Raw genomic sequence first — 15,183 nt, 5'->3', positions numbered from 1 at the left:
TTTTTAAATCTGCTGACAGATTTTCATTCTTAGGAACAGTCTACATTACAATTTGTATATTGTACTAAGGACATATGAGAAAAACTTCTCATAAGGATTTCTAAAATCACACTCAGGGTTCATTGTCATATTAACTCTAAAACATCTTAGTTAAACCTAATTAGAAAGTAGGAACGGCGATTTTGAACTCCCTAGATGATTTTTTATGTTATTTTTTATAAGTACAAAGTGTACATGACTCCAAATGGTTTTTTTCTGATTCAATCTCAAGTGAAACAATCTTGGATGAAATTTTGGTTTCCACTTTAATTAAATATCTCATCATTGACATCTATATTAATTTACAAGCATGAGAATTACAAAAACGTTACCGTGGAAGTAAATGGAAGTTTGTCTCATTTTTTTTAATCTCAGGACGGCCAATGTTGCGTTAAAAATGGAACCGTGAAAAAAAATGCACTATGGCCCGTTTTCAAAATTTTGAATTAAACTAGGAAGCCATGAAAAACTAGACTTACAATATCACTGAATTACTCTTACCCATATGTTAGCATTGGATCCGACTTAACGTCTGAACTCCTTTGTAGTGATGGCATAGATGAAACGTGTATGATGTGTTTGATGCCACTGTTTGAGGGAAGGGTATAGAGAGTAGACGATAGGGGTACAGGGTAAGGGTAGAGGGTAAAAGGTGGGGAGCAGGGGTAGTGGTAGGGATAGAGGGTAGGTGGTACTAGCATCAGGTAGGTAGATGTGGATACCACGTGTGACGACTGCACCCACTGTTTACCTGTCTTGCTGTCTCTTTCCACTGCCACAATCTTCCTCTATTGGCTCCGAGTAACAATGTAATACAATGTTACCAACATGTTGCAGAATTGCAGTATTTGATTCCAAATGTATTTTAAGGTTTTATTTTGTAAAAGTTATAGGATAATGGCAGGGCTTAATACCTAGACTGGAGCTGATTGATTTTGATAGAAAAAGTAATCTCAGAAATTTCTGCGATGTAAATGGTGAGATTTTGATATTGAGCAATTAACCAATTAACATAAGTGGCGAAAAGAGCGAAAAACTGTAATATTATGAGTTTAGGCATCGAAGCTGGAAATGGTTTATCTGAATATGTCTGGTATGAAATCTACTACTGCTGATTTAATTATAACATAAAACTACATACAACGAGAAAAGCTTACCCGTGGGGGTAATTTTATGAGAAAATCTATATAACACATATATATTATATATGAACATTGACTGTAAGAAAATAGCGATTTCCTCGGCACTTGTTATCAGATTCAGACCAGTTGTAGAGGGTGACCTCTATTACAAACACCACTATAACAAATAGACCTCTCCCGTTGTAGAGCGTGACCTCTATAACAAATAGACCCCTCCCGTTGTAGAGCGTGACCTCTATAACAAATAGACCTCTCCCGTTGTAGAGCGTGACCTCTATAACAAATAGACCTCTCCCGTTGTAGAGCGTGACCTCTATTAGCACAGCACTGTCACTGTTAGTAAGAAATGCCGTAGTGAAGTGATTCTAACGTCAGGAATCCCTCAGCAATTGTAAATTGAATCATCAAAGCCATCCTTTCCCTTTATATTTCTACCTTAAAGAACGTTGTACCAACATAATAATATATATGTAATTATAGATAGTTATAGATTGACAAGCTTAACAACGGATTGTAAAATAGAATGTAGTATACAATATTTTAAGTAATTGAAACACGACAGCAAAGTATTCTACATCATACAACAGCAGTAATGAAAATGTATTCATTGAACACATATGAAGGAATTTCAATTATAATAGGCTTTAATCATTTCCGATATGTAATTGACTGAAGTAAAATAAAATTCAGTCTCTGATATACTCCACCCATACATGTTTTGTCCATCATTAAGTATAAATGGAATAAGTCAAAGTCTGGATGAGATTGTAAATATACACTAAACATATAACTACTGATGCTGATGCTTTGACAACAAATCTGGTCTCGAATGTCGTCAGTAAAGTACACTGTAAATCTACGTGAGAGTACACATCATTATTAATTAGTCCATACTTCTGACATAATAATGTTGTTTCAAAATTTCTTCTGAATACAATTAGTCTCCTATTACTATTCCGTATGACCGCTCATTTTCAGGAAGTTCAATTAATGATTTTTACAGGATGTGAGGAGCCGGTTTATTACGTATCAATATGAAAATATACATTCATTCTCTCTTTCCGTGCGTTTCTTCCTATAACACGCGAGAAGAGGTCATGAATCATTGATGATCAAAGCATCGCAGACATCTGAGAGATTTCACACATGTGTACCATCTGTTATCTTTGGTTGTGGATTTTTAATGTGTTTTATGATATCCATGAAAACAACAAAACAAAAAACTGCTACGATGAATACTCCAGCACCTATAGCGACGAGATCGCGGGTGTCCAGAACGAAAACATCTGTAAGATAAAACATAGAATACGTCATTAGAGATCAACATACTGTGCACAAGCAAAGACGAGTTATGTCCCTTATCATCAATAGGCCATTTTGTTGTATTGAACGTTTAGTGTGATGACCTGGGTATTATACTCAATTAACACACACCTTGTTGATGATTTATTGACTTACGCTGCTTATAATATGTTTACCCTGACCACCTGAATATTATACTCAGATAACACACACCTTGTTGTTGATTTATTGACTTACGCTGTTTATAATATGTTTACTCTGACCACCTGGATATTATACTCAGATAACACACCTTGTTGATGATTTATTGACTTACGTTGTTTATAATATATTTACCCTGACCACCTGAATATTATACTCAGATAACACACCTTGTTGTTGATTTATTGACTTACGTTGTTTATATTTACCCTGACCACCTTGATATTATACTCAGATAACACACACCTTGTTGTTGATTTATTGACTTACGCTGTTTATAAAATATTTACCCTGACCACCTGGATATTATACTCAGATAACACACCTTGTTGTTGATTTATTGACTTACGTTGTTTATATTTACCCTGACCACCTTGATATTATACTCAGATAACACATACCTTGTTGCTAACCACCTGGATATTATACTCGGATAACACACCTTGTTGTTGGTTTATTGACTTACGCTGTTTATAATATATTTACCCTGACCACCTGGATATTATACTCAGATAACACACCTTGTTGTTGATTTATTGATTTACGTTGTTTATGTTTACCCTGACCACCTGGATATTATACTCAGATAACACACACCTTGTTGTTGATTTATTGACTTACGTTGTTTATAATATGTTTACCCTGACCACCTGGATATTATACTCAGATAACACATACCTTGTTGCTAACCACCTGGATATTATACTCGGATAACACACCTTGTTGTTGGTTTATTGACTTACGCTGTTTATAATATGTTTACCCTGACCACCTGGATATTATACTCAGATAACACACACCTTGTTGTTGATTTATTGACTTACGTTGTTTATTTATAATATGTTTACCCTGACCACCTGGATATTATACTCAGATAACACACACCTTGTTGTTGATTTATTGACTTACGTTGTTTATAATATATTTACCCTGACCACCTGGATATTATACTCAGATAACACATACCTTGTTGCTAACCACCTGGATATTATACTCAGATAACACACCTTGTTGTTGGTTTATTGACTTACGCTGTTTATAATATGTTTACCCTGACCACCTGGATATTATACTCAGATAACACACACCTTGTTGTTGATTTATTGAAGTACGCTGTTTATAATATATTTACCCTGACCACCTGGATATTATACTCAGATAACACACCTTGTTGTTGATTTATTGATTTACACACCTTGTTGTTTATGTTTATAATATGTTTACCTGACCACCTGGATATTATACTCAGATAACACACCTTGTTGTTGATTTATTGACTTACGTTATTTATAATATATTTACCACTGACCACCTGGATATTATACTCAGATAACACACCTTGTTGTTGATTTATTGACTTACGTTGTTTATATTTACCCTGACCACCTTGATATTATACTCAGATAACACACACCTTGTTGTTGATTTATTGACTTACGCTGTTTATAAAATATTTACCCTGACCACCTGGATATTATACTCAGATAACACACATTGTTGTTGATTTATTGACTTACGTTGTTTACGTGGATATTATACTCAGATAACACATACCTTGTTGCTAACCACCTGGATATTATACTCGGATAACACACCTTGTTGTTGGTTTATTGACTTACGCTGTTTATAATATATTTACCCTGACCACCTGGATATTATACTCAGATAACACACACCTTGTTGTTGATTTATTGACTTACGTTGTTTATAATATATTTACCCTGACCACCTGGATATTATACTCAGATAACACACCTTGTTGTTGATTTATTGACTTACGTTGTTTATAATATGTTTACCCTGACCACCTGGATATTATACTCAGATAACACATACCTTGTTGCTAACCACCTGGATATTATACTCAGATAACACACCTTGTTGTTGGTTTATTGACTTACGTTGTTTATAATATATTTACCCTGACCACCTGGATATTATACTCAGATAACACACACCTTGTTGTTGATTTATTGACTTACGCTGTTTATAATATATTTACCCTGACCACCTGGATATTATACTCAGATAACACACCTTGTTGTTGATTTATTGACTTACGTTGTTTATAATATGTTTACCCTGACCACCTGGATATTATACTCAGATAACACACACCTTGTTGTTGATTTATTGACTTACGTTGTTTACGTTTACCCTGACCACCTGGATATTATACTCAGATAACACACCTTGTTGTTGGTTTATTGACTTACGTTGTTTATAATATGTTTACCCTGACCACCTGGATATTATACTCAGATAACACACCTTGTTGTTGATTTATTGACTTACGTTGTTTATAATATATTTACCCTGACCACCTGGATATTATACTCGGATAACACACCTTGTTGTTGGTTTATTGACTTACGCTGTTTATAATATATTTACCCTGACCACCTGGATATTATACTCAGATAACACACACCTTGTTGTTGGTTTATTGACTTAGACTGTTTATAAAAGCTGTGAAATTATTTAGTTGCTTTGTCGTCTCTGTTACCTTCTTGCACTTTTATGTTATATATAAATGACGTTGGCAGACACAAAAAATAAAATGCCAAAGTGCATATGTGATCTGTCATGAAAGCTGAGACGCTGGAACTTTTATCGCAAAATATATTGAAACTGTCCGTTCTTTAACTTAAAAATCTAGACCTGTGGCGCCAAAGCGACAAAAAAACGGAACCTTGTGTAATATCATTATTCATTTTACAAGTACTCGTGTATTTGTTCTGGTAAATTGTGTGTATCGTTTATACGCAGTGTTTCAGAAGGCAAAACTACATATATCTAAGCATCTGTGAGAGATATACATTATGGTTGTCGTTTCTAAATACCACATCAAATAGTACATCAGTTTTAAATAATTTAGCGTTTTGAAGAATCGCTTGTAGGTTTATAGAAACTGACAAATGTTATAGACAGAGACATGGGGAACTCTCCTTCATTCCCTGAACATTACAATACACAACAACTACAGACAATATGAGATAACACGTACTAGTACTCATTGTACAGGAGCCAAGACGGCGACAACAGAGGAGAAAGATATGAAGGGCAAGATATGGTTACTTGAGTAGGTCACTAATTAGTTTTTAAACTTTACAAAGAAAGTGATAAAGGACGGTTTTGTGAGCTTAATTCAGTTTTGAAAATATCTGATTGTCTAGTTAAAAAAATCTTATTTTAAGCATCACACTTACGTTTTGAAAACAGCATATTTGTCGAATCATTCACTTTGTATTCACAGAGCACTGCTGTTTTTTCGGAACATTTTTTGGTATGTCTTGAAATGTTCATTTCTCGTCCCAGTTTCGCAAATTCGCATTTTCTATCATCGTCAGTTGTTCTTTTACTAACGGTTCTATTAATTTTATCGTGATGTTTCCTTCTCGTCCAAAATTGAAAAGATGAATTTGTGAAATTTAGATAAAGGTACTGAAATGCTGACGTCACGTCAGAGTCTATGTCCATATATGGAATGTCGCTTCCTTCCTTCTTGCATAATTGCTCAGCGTGTACAAAGTCATGGAATTCAGGAAAAAATTTTAAGCATCTCCGGCGTTGAATATTCATCGACCAGTGTTGGGATGGGCAGTCATCTGCAACAATATATATTAAAAGTTTTAACCAAAGTAGCTCGTAGGTTATCTGGTGTAAAAACATGCAACACGTGCTTGGTTATAATTGCTTTCGTCGTAAATAAAGAGGTAACTCTCATCACTTAAAGTTCCAAGACCGTTCCCTTTGAACATGATATGGCATCACATTTACAACAACAACAAATTAAACCAGTGTAATATATACCTAGAACGGTAACAGAAAACCTCAAATATCTTCATAACGTACGTAGTAAACATTCTTATTCTAGAATAATGTTAGTAGTGCCGTTATTGAAAGAAATGAAACAAGCATGTCTTAATAACTTAAAAAAGGGTTCGGAGATGAGTAAACACGTCTTAAGCTCATCGAAATCGTAACCATACACCAACACGATTTCAAGTTACAATATCCTTGTATAGATATGAACATTCCTTGGCATAACTTAACGAACTTGAAAGATAAGTATGAAAAAAAATCTTAATTCAGTATTGCTGTGAAGCTTTCGACATAAACTTGTTTACTTAATTCCTGAAAAGTATAGATGAAGTGTCCGTGTCACCATAGTTACCGATTTATTTGTTTGGTGTGATAATAGACTAGGTCACCATATATACGATTTTGTCACCATAGAAATGAAGCTTGTACAAAGGACACATACAAATAAATAGCACTAGTCATAATTTGTCGCGTCATCATAGCAACGACTAATTAGTCCTGTTTGATGATACGACTGTGTTACCATAGTAACGACTAATTAGTCCTGTTTGATGATACGACTGTGTTACCATAGTAACGACTAATTAGTCCTGTTTGATGATACGACTGTGTTACCATAGTAACGACTTATTAGTCCTGTTTGATGATACGACTGTGTTACCATAGTAACGACTAACTAGTCTGGTTTGATGATACGACTGTGTTACCATAGTAACGACTAACTAGTCTGGTTTGATTTTACGACTGTGTCACCATAGTAACGACTAACTAGTCTGGTTTGATGATACGACTGTGTCACCATAGTAATGACTAACTAGTCTGGTTTGATGGTACGACTGTATTACCATAGTAATGACTAACTAGTCTGGTTTGATGAGACTACTGTGTCACCATAGTAATGACTAACTAGTCTGGTTTGATAAAGAACAATAAGAAAATACAAACATGTCAACAAAAATCATAATCTAAAATCGAATCCAGTAAAACAAGGGCAAATATAAGCAAAAGAAAGATTTACAAGAAGACTCGTGAAAAAAAACATGGAGAATAAGACCAAGTCCTCTGGAAAAGTGAATGACTTCTTTTTCATCGACGACAACTGCCATGTAAATATCTTGGTCAATCTAAGTAAGTAATGTCAGGTTCTCAAATAAAAACAAGGTGCACGGAATCAACAAGCAAACTAACGAGCATCAATTACATCCAGCTTCATATCGCAAAAGATATAGAATATTTCTCAACGAGATCACTATGATAAATGTGTTACAATAGAAACGACTAATAAGTATTGTTTAATATTCTGCCCATGTCACCATAGTAACGACTATTTAATCCGGTTTGATCATACAATATTTTCACCATACTTACGACCAATTAATGGTTTGATGATATACCCGAGCAACCCAACTAACGACTACCTAGTCTGGTTTATGAATACGACTTTGTCACCATGGTAACCACTAATTAGTCCGGTTTGATAATATGACTGTGTCGCCATAGTAACGAGCCCGGTGCTACAGACTAAGAAGCCAGGTGCGATACGTGTATAATACAATTGTTGGACCATATTCGATTGTAGATGGTGTTATTGTAGTGTAACAACGTAGAAATCTAAACATGTGCTCGTCGTTTCTTCGAGGCATGTTTAACAGATCATCTTATTATGTATTTCTATGGTAATGATAGGTTCATGAATTATGTCCTTTATTTCTTTATATTCAAACTTTACAAATGAGCTGTAACAATTAGCATCTATTGTCCATGAAGACGATGTTATTCTGTATGAAATACTGAATATGATTCAAATAGACTTTAGATGTACTCGTGCATACATTGCGAATGTTTGAATAGGTGAAAATTCCTCAGAATTTCAAAAGACTCGAAGTGAAATTATATAATGCAATTTATATATACAAAATCAGATGTTCATATTTTACCCTCTTCAAGGTTATGACCTCACTTGTGGACACAATGTTTAAAAAGTGTTTTACAGTGTTATTCAGTTTGCGTCATACTGATCGTGGTCTTGGACCCAGATGGAGTCAAAACTGAGACATGTCAAAGCGCAAACAATTAAATATAATTAATTTATTTGTTCAAGTACTAAATAAACTTTAGGTATTGCAATAGAAATGTATTTTGAGTTCATATTATTGAACCATCAGCTTTTTGGAAACCAGTTTAGTTCCAAGTTATAGGCAATTTACTTTTAATACATCATTGATAAAATTAGGTCGCCTTTTCCGGCTTGCTCAAAGATCATTTCAGGTCAAGTGGGATTTTTTAATCGCAAAATGGTCAGATATGTACGGAAGTCGATTAGGACTACCCTGATGAAAATTATTTTCTTTCTCGAAATTACGATATCCTTTTTCATGATAACGACTTTCTTTCTCGTTATAACGAGGTCCTGGGAGAGAAATTCGTTATAACGAGAAAAATAAATTCATGATGACGAGAAAGAAAGAGGTGTTTAGAGTAGTTGCCCCTCCTGGGCCCTATTGATATTTCTGAGTCTTATGTTAAATATATTTCAACGTTTTTGTTGTTAGCTCGTCTTTTCGAAGCAAAAACTATTAAATTCTTCCTCAGTTTCACTAACAATCATTACCTGAAATGACTTAAACTAGTCACGTAACATCGTTGTTTGAAAACAGGAGAGCGATTTAAATTCTTACTGAAAGATACCCTGCCAACAATTGGTGTTTAGTGTGTTGACATAGTCATGGCAACAGACTCTGGATTGACTTGTTTTTGTTTTTACATGTACTGGTATCCGACAGACTCGTAGGACACGTTGAATCATTCCGTATTTTAGTTGTTCCAGAGACCTGACCAGTCTCTGACATTGTATCGATGGACCTGACCCTTCTCTCCCAAGGGCTGGGATAAAGGTCACCTCCTCCTGAATACAGCAACTATCGCTGAAATTGGACATAAAGTCTGTCACTAACCGACCAACCGACAAACCAACCAACCAACCGACAACCGACCGACAAACCAACCAACCGACCGACAACCGACCTACAAACCAACCAACCAACCAACCGACATACCAACCAACCAACCGACAAACCAAACGACCAACCGACAGCCGACCGACCAACCGACAACGAACCAACAACCAAGCAAGCAACCAGCCAATCAAGATCTCATGCGAGACTGGATTCATCGAAGATATTTAACTATCAAAGCAGACAATAAATGCCTTGCAAACTCCTTCAGTTTCTCTAAAGGATTATTAATGATGCCATGTTTTAAACAACAACAATTTAAACTACCAAGTCGTAGACATAGTCTAAAACTGAAAATATGATTAACTTTTTTTACCAGCAATGCAACCAACAGGGACATTTTCCCGACAAGCCGTATGATAACTGTTTCGATTTTCCTGTCGTAAACTTTCGTACAATCCTCGATATTGCCGGTGGAAGTTATTGCTGGAAAACACTTAAGTTTCCGAAGAGTCTAAAGTTGGTTCCCAGCATCAGCAGTGCTTGCTGTCATTCACCTGTAATTTCGTAGATTGTACAAAAAAACACAAGTGACATGTGGGTTAAGACAAGACTTGGGGACTGAAGTCATCAGCAGTGTCTGCTCTCTATCACATGTAATTTCCAAGATTGTACAAAAGATACACAGATCAATAAAACCTTTCTATACAAATGTAGAAAACTTTTACAGTTTCAAAGAGCAGGTAGTCATAAAACCATTTCCTTTCCTTTTTCATATTTGGCAATTGTTCTATACCATATTGAATTAGATTATCTTTTCTTGTTTATGTCGTACCTGTAGGATTTTTTTTTTTGTGTTAAGGGGTGAACCTCAACCACGCACTTATAAACTGTATCAGATCTAACGCCGAGGACTAGTCTGGTCCTCGATTTCCTTAAGAATAATGTTAAATATTAAAGCGAATCACGAATTGTTTTAGTGCATATCCACGTGTAGTCATGACTTAACCTTGTAATATTGCGATAAAAAGAGGTGAACATAACAGGACAAAATAACCGAGGTTATTCATTTGTATATCAAAAGCTAAGATTGTATCTTTGAACAGACAGTGTTAAGTTTCAGTTTTCTACATTTAGTGAATTTTATTGCTAACGTACTTTCGTTTTCGGTATAAGTTATACATAGACACAATAGATGACACAAAAACTTCAGATTAATGAATGGTAAACTAACAAGCCACTTCAAGCTTACATATATACACAACAACGAAAATACTGACATATTACAAACACAAAAGTAATATAAGTTGAGTTTGGATTTTCTTGTTGCTTAAGTGTAACTCTTTAAGCGCGAACAGCGTTAAATTGAAATTACTGCTAAAGTATGGGTCTCTGTACACGTGGAGATATATTGTGTAAGACAGACGCGGCTGTCTACGTATGAGATTATGAAGTGAATTTTCAGAATATTACTATTGCTGTATTGGTTAGTGTGTAAAGGAAACCGTGGAGTGTCATCATTTGGCGGTTAGTCATTCATACATCTGTACTACAGTTTACACAATCTCAAGGCTCTAGGCCGTATGGTACATAGACCCGGAAGCAAAACTCTTAAAAATTCAATTCATATAAACAGGACAAGCGGACATGAACAGTCTGAAGCAATTTTAGAAATTCAGTGTTTATTTTAAAGTAGAAATTTCGTGGAAATAATAGGACCTATGTAGAATGAATAGGAATAATGAAATAAAGCAAAAATGAAAATACTAGGTGAAATCTATTACAAACAATACAATATGTTTACTATATGTATACTCTATTACATACAATACAGTATGTATACTACATGTATACTCTATTACAAACAATACAGTATGTTTACTAAATGTATACTCTATTACATACAATACAGTATGTATACTACATGTATACTCTATTACATACAATACAGTATGTATACTATATGTATACTCTGTTACATACAATACAGTATGTATACTACATGTATACTCTATTACATACTATACAGTATGTATACTATCGATTTATTGATGACGTGGTGATTGATCCTACTCTAGGATTATTTTCACGGGTTTCTTTGTGGAACCCGGTAGATGGTTTCTTTACACTGGTGTATACGAGGAAGTTGTACGTCAGTTTATAGAGGTGTCAACATGTACAATAGTTCCGGTTTTGTGATCCGTGTTATCAATACTAGTGATTAGTTACTAGACTCTCTGGGTTATTGATATCATTATTGCAGTGATGAATGAAATAATTGATCCTATTTTAAACTTTAACGTAGAAAAATGCCTGCCTAGCACACATTGGATCATCTCAAAGGATAAATTTGATTACATTTGTACTTACCTTGTCTCCCAAAATATCCAACCGTAGTGACGAAGAAAGTACACAGGTGTAAAATCGATAAATTGATATTGACATCCATTATTTCTGTATACAATTAACCTCCAAGTCCTTGTATATTGCTTTCGTATATCTGCTTTCTCCAACTGTAAAAAGGAAATATTTGAACAACAAGGATGCCCACGCATTTGTTTTATCACTCGCTAAAGGTCACCACGCCTCCAATATTAAACCCCATTGGAATTCTGTATTCACTAACACTTCACTTGTTCATGGTTGCTGCGTGCAGTATTAGAATGATTTCTGTGCACCCAAAGATACCGATACGCATGTTATCTGAACAAGAATATGTGCATGGAGACCTAGCCACATGTATAACTCCGAACCACTTCCGCCTTTCATACTCCACAAAACATCAAATTAAATTATCAACATTAACGGCAAGTATAGACTATTGAAATAATAGAGACAACATGTGTCAGCATCAGTAAGACAAGAGTGTGTGACGTAGGCCTACCTATTGTAAGTGACGTAACAGCTATGTAGGTGGTTGTGTAACATCCCCTATGGATTTGTATCGTGATATCTTTGACACGTTACTGGCATTAAACTACTACTAGAAATCCTACCTTTTCGGTCGTGAATCATTCTACTTCAGTATAAGCCTGATGTATCTGCCTCGTGTTAATATGATACAGAGCCTCATCAACATCTGACTACGGCTTAACTATCAATGATGATTCATTTACGGACTTCATATTAATTCACTAATACTTCGGATGTCAGTACTTTAAACACAATATCGTATGATAGTATAAAACAAAACCTTATAGACTTGTGTATCGTATGACAGTATAAAACAAAACCTTATAGACTTGTGTATCGTATGACAGTATAAAACAAAACCTTAGTATAGACTTGTGTATCGTATGACAGTATAAAACAAAACCTTATAGACTTGTGTATCGTATGACAGTATAAAACAAAACCTTAGTATAGACTTGTGTACCGTATGACAGTATAAAACAAAACCTTATAGACTTGTGTACCGTATGACAGTATAAAACAAAACCTTATAGACTTGTGTACCGTATGACAGTATAAAACAAAACGTTAGTATAGACTTGTGTATTGTATGACAGTATAAAACAAAACCTTAGTATAGACTTGTGTATCGTATGACAGTATAAAACAAAACCTTAGTATAGACTTGTGTATCGTATGACAGTATAAAACAAAACCTTATAGTTGTGTATCGTATGACAGTATAAAACAAAACCGTAGTATGACAGTATAAAACAAAACCTTATAGACTTGTGTATATGACAGTATGTGTATCGTATGACAGTATAAAACAAAACCTTATAGACATCGTATAAATACAAAACCTTATAGACTTGTGTATATGACAGTATAAAACAAAACGTTAGTATAGACTTGTGTATCGTATGACAGTATAAAACAAAACCTTATAGACTTGTGTATCGTATGACAGTATAAAACAAAACCTTAGTATAGACTTATGTATCGTATGACAGTATAAAACAAAACCTTATAGACTTGTGTATCGTATGACAGTATAAAACAAAACCTTAGTATAGACTTGTGTACCGTATGACATTATAAAACAAAACCTTAGTATAGACTTATGTATCGTATGACAGCATTAAACAAAACCTTATGAACAAAATATTAGTATTTCTAATAGACTCGTATATTGCATAAAAATATTATTTTCTAGATCATGAAATCTTAGTATTTCAATAAAACACATGATGATTATGCCTTTTTTCTGTTTATTGTCAGGATTTTGAAGAAAAAAAGGAATTGGGCAACATGCAAAGCCTATGAAAGTCTTTTCCATATATATACATGTATATAAGCACATCAGTCAAATGATTTGTAATTATCAAATAATTTAAAGTAATATTGGGACATTAACATTAGAATTTAGAATATTTTTGAAATGAATAGAAAAAAACTAAAGAGAAAAGGGAAGAAACACTACCATCTATTATCTTTATTGTGTTAAACAACTAATCACGATTGTGTGAAATGTCACTTTAGATGAAGGCAGACTGAAACAGTTCCATATACACTGATAAAGCTGTGCCTGGTCAATAAAACTGAAATGCAGACCCAATCCTTAGAAAACATTAACAGACTGAATGAATGAAAAATTATATTTCAAATTTATTTAAAAGAGACGTCCAGTAATGAATCTCTGAATCAATATCAGAATAGATTTGTCTATACTTGCATCAAATGTATGAGAACCTTTAAGAAGTGTATTTAGTGGTATACAAACTTTTACAGTAGAGAGGGAGTTAAGTAGGAGTGGACTTTGAATAGAGAAAAGAGGACAGTGCAGGATGAAGTTCGACAGGATGACAACAATCACATGCAGGGCTATTAACCAGATGGGAAGGAACTAATTCCGATTTAGGTTACAGAGCTTCTTAGTTCACTGATTATGTATATCAGTAACTGGTTTTGACAAAATTACTCTTGATAACATTTATGGATGTTATTGTGGGAAGCAGACAAGATAGATTATTTGGGTTATTTCATTCCGACCTTTTTTCGGGGGGAGGGGTCTATATTGCTGAGTTCTAGGGGTACATCAAAGAGTCGAAGAGGACAATGGTCAGTATTAGTATTGATAAAAGCTTAGAGGAGGACATGCGAAGGACAATGACTATTTAAATCTTACCTACGTTTTGTTGTATGATTTTTTTTTTTTTTTTATGCTTCAGTCATTTATAACCAATATAATTTCTCGTAGAATGATCTTAATTTCTCTCTCTGTAATCAACGCACGTTTTAGACCGATGCTACCACAAATGAAAAGTTTGGCGTCTTGGGATACATACGGCCTTAAATACACCGTGTACACTTTGTACATTGAAGTCGCACTTCTTAACATGGTGACCTTATCTAAGTACTTTTTTACCAGAATGCACTGCTAGATTTAAAAGGGCATTGCGTAATTACAATAGATTAATAGTGCTGTCTTCATTACGTATAACTAGACAGAATGTATATTATAATGTGTTTATTTCCCTCCAACCCCGCATGCTTATCAAACTTCCGATGTTGCCAGTCGCGGACTTAATTACCATACACTATAAGATAGATTTAATTAGATGAAACCCTTCCTGGATGCCTTGTCTACAGTCGTCATAGTTTTAATGTTATTGCCTAATTTGGCCTGGATATTATACGTACTAGAAATAGTCTTCCTCCTGTTTACAATCCACTGCTTCTTGTCTGTGATACTTCTATATATAGTGTATCTGATAAGGTCAACAGATCACAAACGATACAACACTAACAGAATATCCGTGACTCAA

General features: G+C 34.5%; 1 protein-coding gene across 1 annotated transcript; it reads right to left on the bottom strand.

Moving 5' to 3' along the window:
- Positions 1 to 1,744: 1,744 nt before the first annotated feature.
- LOC132548447 (uncharacterized) lies at positions 1,745 to 12,402 on the bottom strand. The gene is made up of 4 exons (XM_060212313.1): positions 12,348 to 12,402; positions 11,834 to 11,976; positions 5,894 to 6,292; positions 1,745 to 2,467 (listed from the first exon to the last, which is right to left on the bottom strand). The coding sequence occupies exons 2-4, from the start codon at positions 11,910 to 11,912 to the stop codon at positions 2,322 to 2,324; spliced, it is 624 nt and encodes a 207-aa protein (XP_060068296.1). The 5' UTR covers positions 11,913 to 11,976; positions 12,348 to 12,402; the 3' UTR covers positions 1,745 to 2,321.
- Positions 12,403 to 15,183: the final 2,781 nt, after the last annotated feature.

The sequence above is a fragment of the Ylistrum balloti genome, unplaced genomic scaffold (genome assembly GCF_031769215.1).
Source record: "Ylistrum balloti isolate Yb309-2 unplaced genomic scaffold, AGI_CSIRO_Ybal_v1 Utg370010, whole genome shotgun sequence".
In the NCBI taxonomy this organism is placed as follows: domain Eukaryota; kingdom Metazoa; phylum Mollusca; class Bivalvia; order Pectinida; family Pectinidae; genus Ylistrum; species Ylistrum balloti.
The sequence above is the reverse complement of the archived record's forward strand: the minus strand, read 5'-3'. Positions and strand labels throughout refer to the sequence as shown.

Bases quoted from the DNA above. Each gene is read 5' to 3' on its own strand.
- LOC132548447 (XM_060212313.1), bottom strand. From the start codon at position 11,912: ATGGATGTCAATATCAATTTATCGATTTTACACCTGTGTACTTTCTTC. The intron at 6,293-11,833 runs GTAAGTACAAAT...ATATTGTTGCAG, and splicing joins TGGATATTTTGGGAGACAAG to ATGACTGCCCATCCCAACAC. The intron at 2,468-5,893 runs GTAAGTGTGATG...TTTATCTTACAG, and splicing joins AAATATGCTGTTTTCAAAAC to ATGTTTTCGTTCTGGACACC.